This window comes from Buceros rhinoceros, unplaced genomic scaffold (genome assembly GCF_000710305.1).
Source record: "Buceros rhinoceros silvestris isolate BGI_N320 unplaced genomic scaffold, ASM71030v1 scaffold25475, whole genome shotgun sequence".
NCBI lineage: Eukaryota > Metazoa > Chordata > Aves > Bucerotiformes > Bucerotidae > Buceros > Buceros rhinoceros.
In genome coordinates this window covers 724-1,777 of record NW_010412803.1, presented here as the reverse complement: position 1 = coordinate 1,777, position 1,054 = coordinate 724, and the positions used below count along the sequence as shown (strand labels likewise).

Below are 1,054 nucleotides of genomic sequence, written 5' to 3'. Positions count from 1 at the left end.
GCCCTGCACCTTGCCAGGTGGGCACACGTGTACCCCACCCAAACACATCAGCCACCCCGCAGCGTCCTCCTGGGAACTCCCTGCTCACCGGGGACAAAGCCTGCTGGGTTGACGGCTACGACGACGTAGGTCTGCAGCAGAAGGTGAGGCAGGGTCTGCAGCAGGGCTTCCAGGAGACGCAGCACACTCACATCCCCATCTTGCATCAGCACCTCCCCACCACGAGCACTGCCACCTGTCTTTGACACCATCCGTAAAACATCCCAGTACCTGCAAGAGTCACCGTGATGGGATGTCCACCCTGGTTTTGGCAGGTTTGGGACTGCATCTGGGTTGGGGAGGGCTGGGTGGACCACGGGGAGCATCTCTCACCGCTTCCAGAGGCCCATCTGTAGGAGGTGGAGCACCAGGAGCCAGCAGCCAGGTGGGTGGCCATCTGCCTTGAACCAGAGGATGCTGAGGAGCTGAACCACATAGCTGGGCACTACACAGGCAATGGTCAGCCCAAACCAGCCCAGCTGCCCATGGACAAGGTAGTGGATGATGGTGCAGAGCCCTGGAGAACAGCAGAGAGAAACACTGAGGAATGTCACAGCCACACAGACCCAGCTGTTGAAAGGTGCCTACCCACAGCCCACACCAAATTCACAGAACCATCGAATGGTTTCAGTCAGAAAGGACCTTCCAAGCTCATCCAGTCCAACACCCCTGCAGGGAGCAGGGACATCTGCAACTAGAGCAGGTTGAGCAGAGCCCGAAGGGACAACCTGATCTGGAATGGTGCCAGGGATGGGGCTTCTCCCACCTCTTGGGGCAGGGCCAGGGTCTTACCACCCTCAGCAGAAACACTTTCTCCCTTCTCTCTCATTTCAATCTCTGTCCTCCAGTTTAACCCATCACTCCTTGTCCTGTCCCAACAGCCCCTAATAAAGACACTGGGAGAGGGAAGGAGCAAGCGATTGTCTGCATGGTGTTCAGATCCTGGCTGGGGTTAAACCACATTTTTTTTTTAATCTATTTGGAGCATGAGCCCTGGTCCAAGTGCTTTTTATCA

At 56.5% G+C, this 1,054-nt stretch overlaps 1 protein-coding gene across 1 annotated transcript in view; it reads right to left on the bottom strand.

The window, feature by feature from the left end:
* XKR5 (XK, Kell blood group complex subunit-related family, member 5) overlaps positions 1 to 556 on the bottom strand; it is a gene marked incomplete at its 5' end in the record, with an annotated part of 4,226 nt that extends 3,670 nt beyond the window's left edge. Inside the window, 2 exons of the mRNA XM_010136529.1 lie at positions 89 to 270; positions 373 to 556. Of these exons, the coding sequence (XP_010134831.1) occupies positions 89 to 270; positions 373 to 556 (366 nt within the window). The remainder of the gene's footprint in view (positions 1 to 88; positions 271 to 372) is intronic.
* Positions 557 to 1,054: the final 498 nt, after the last annotated feature.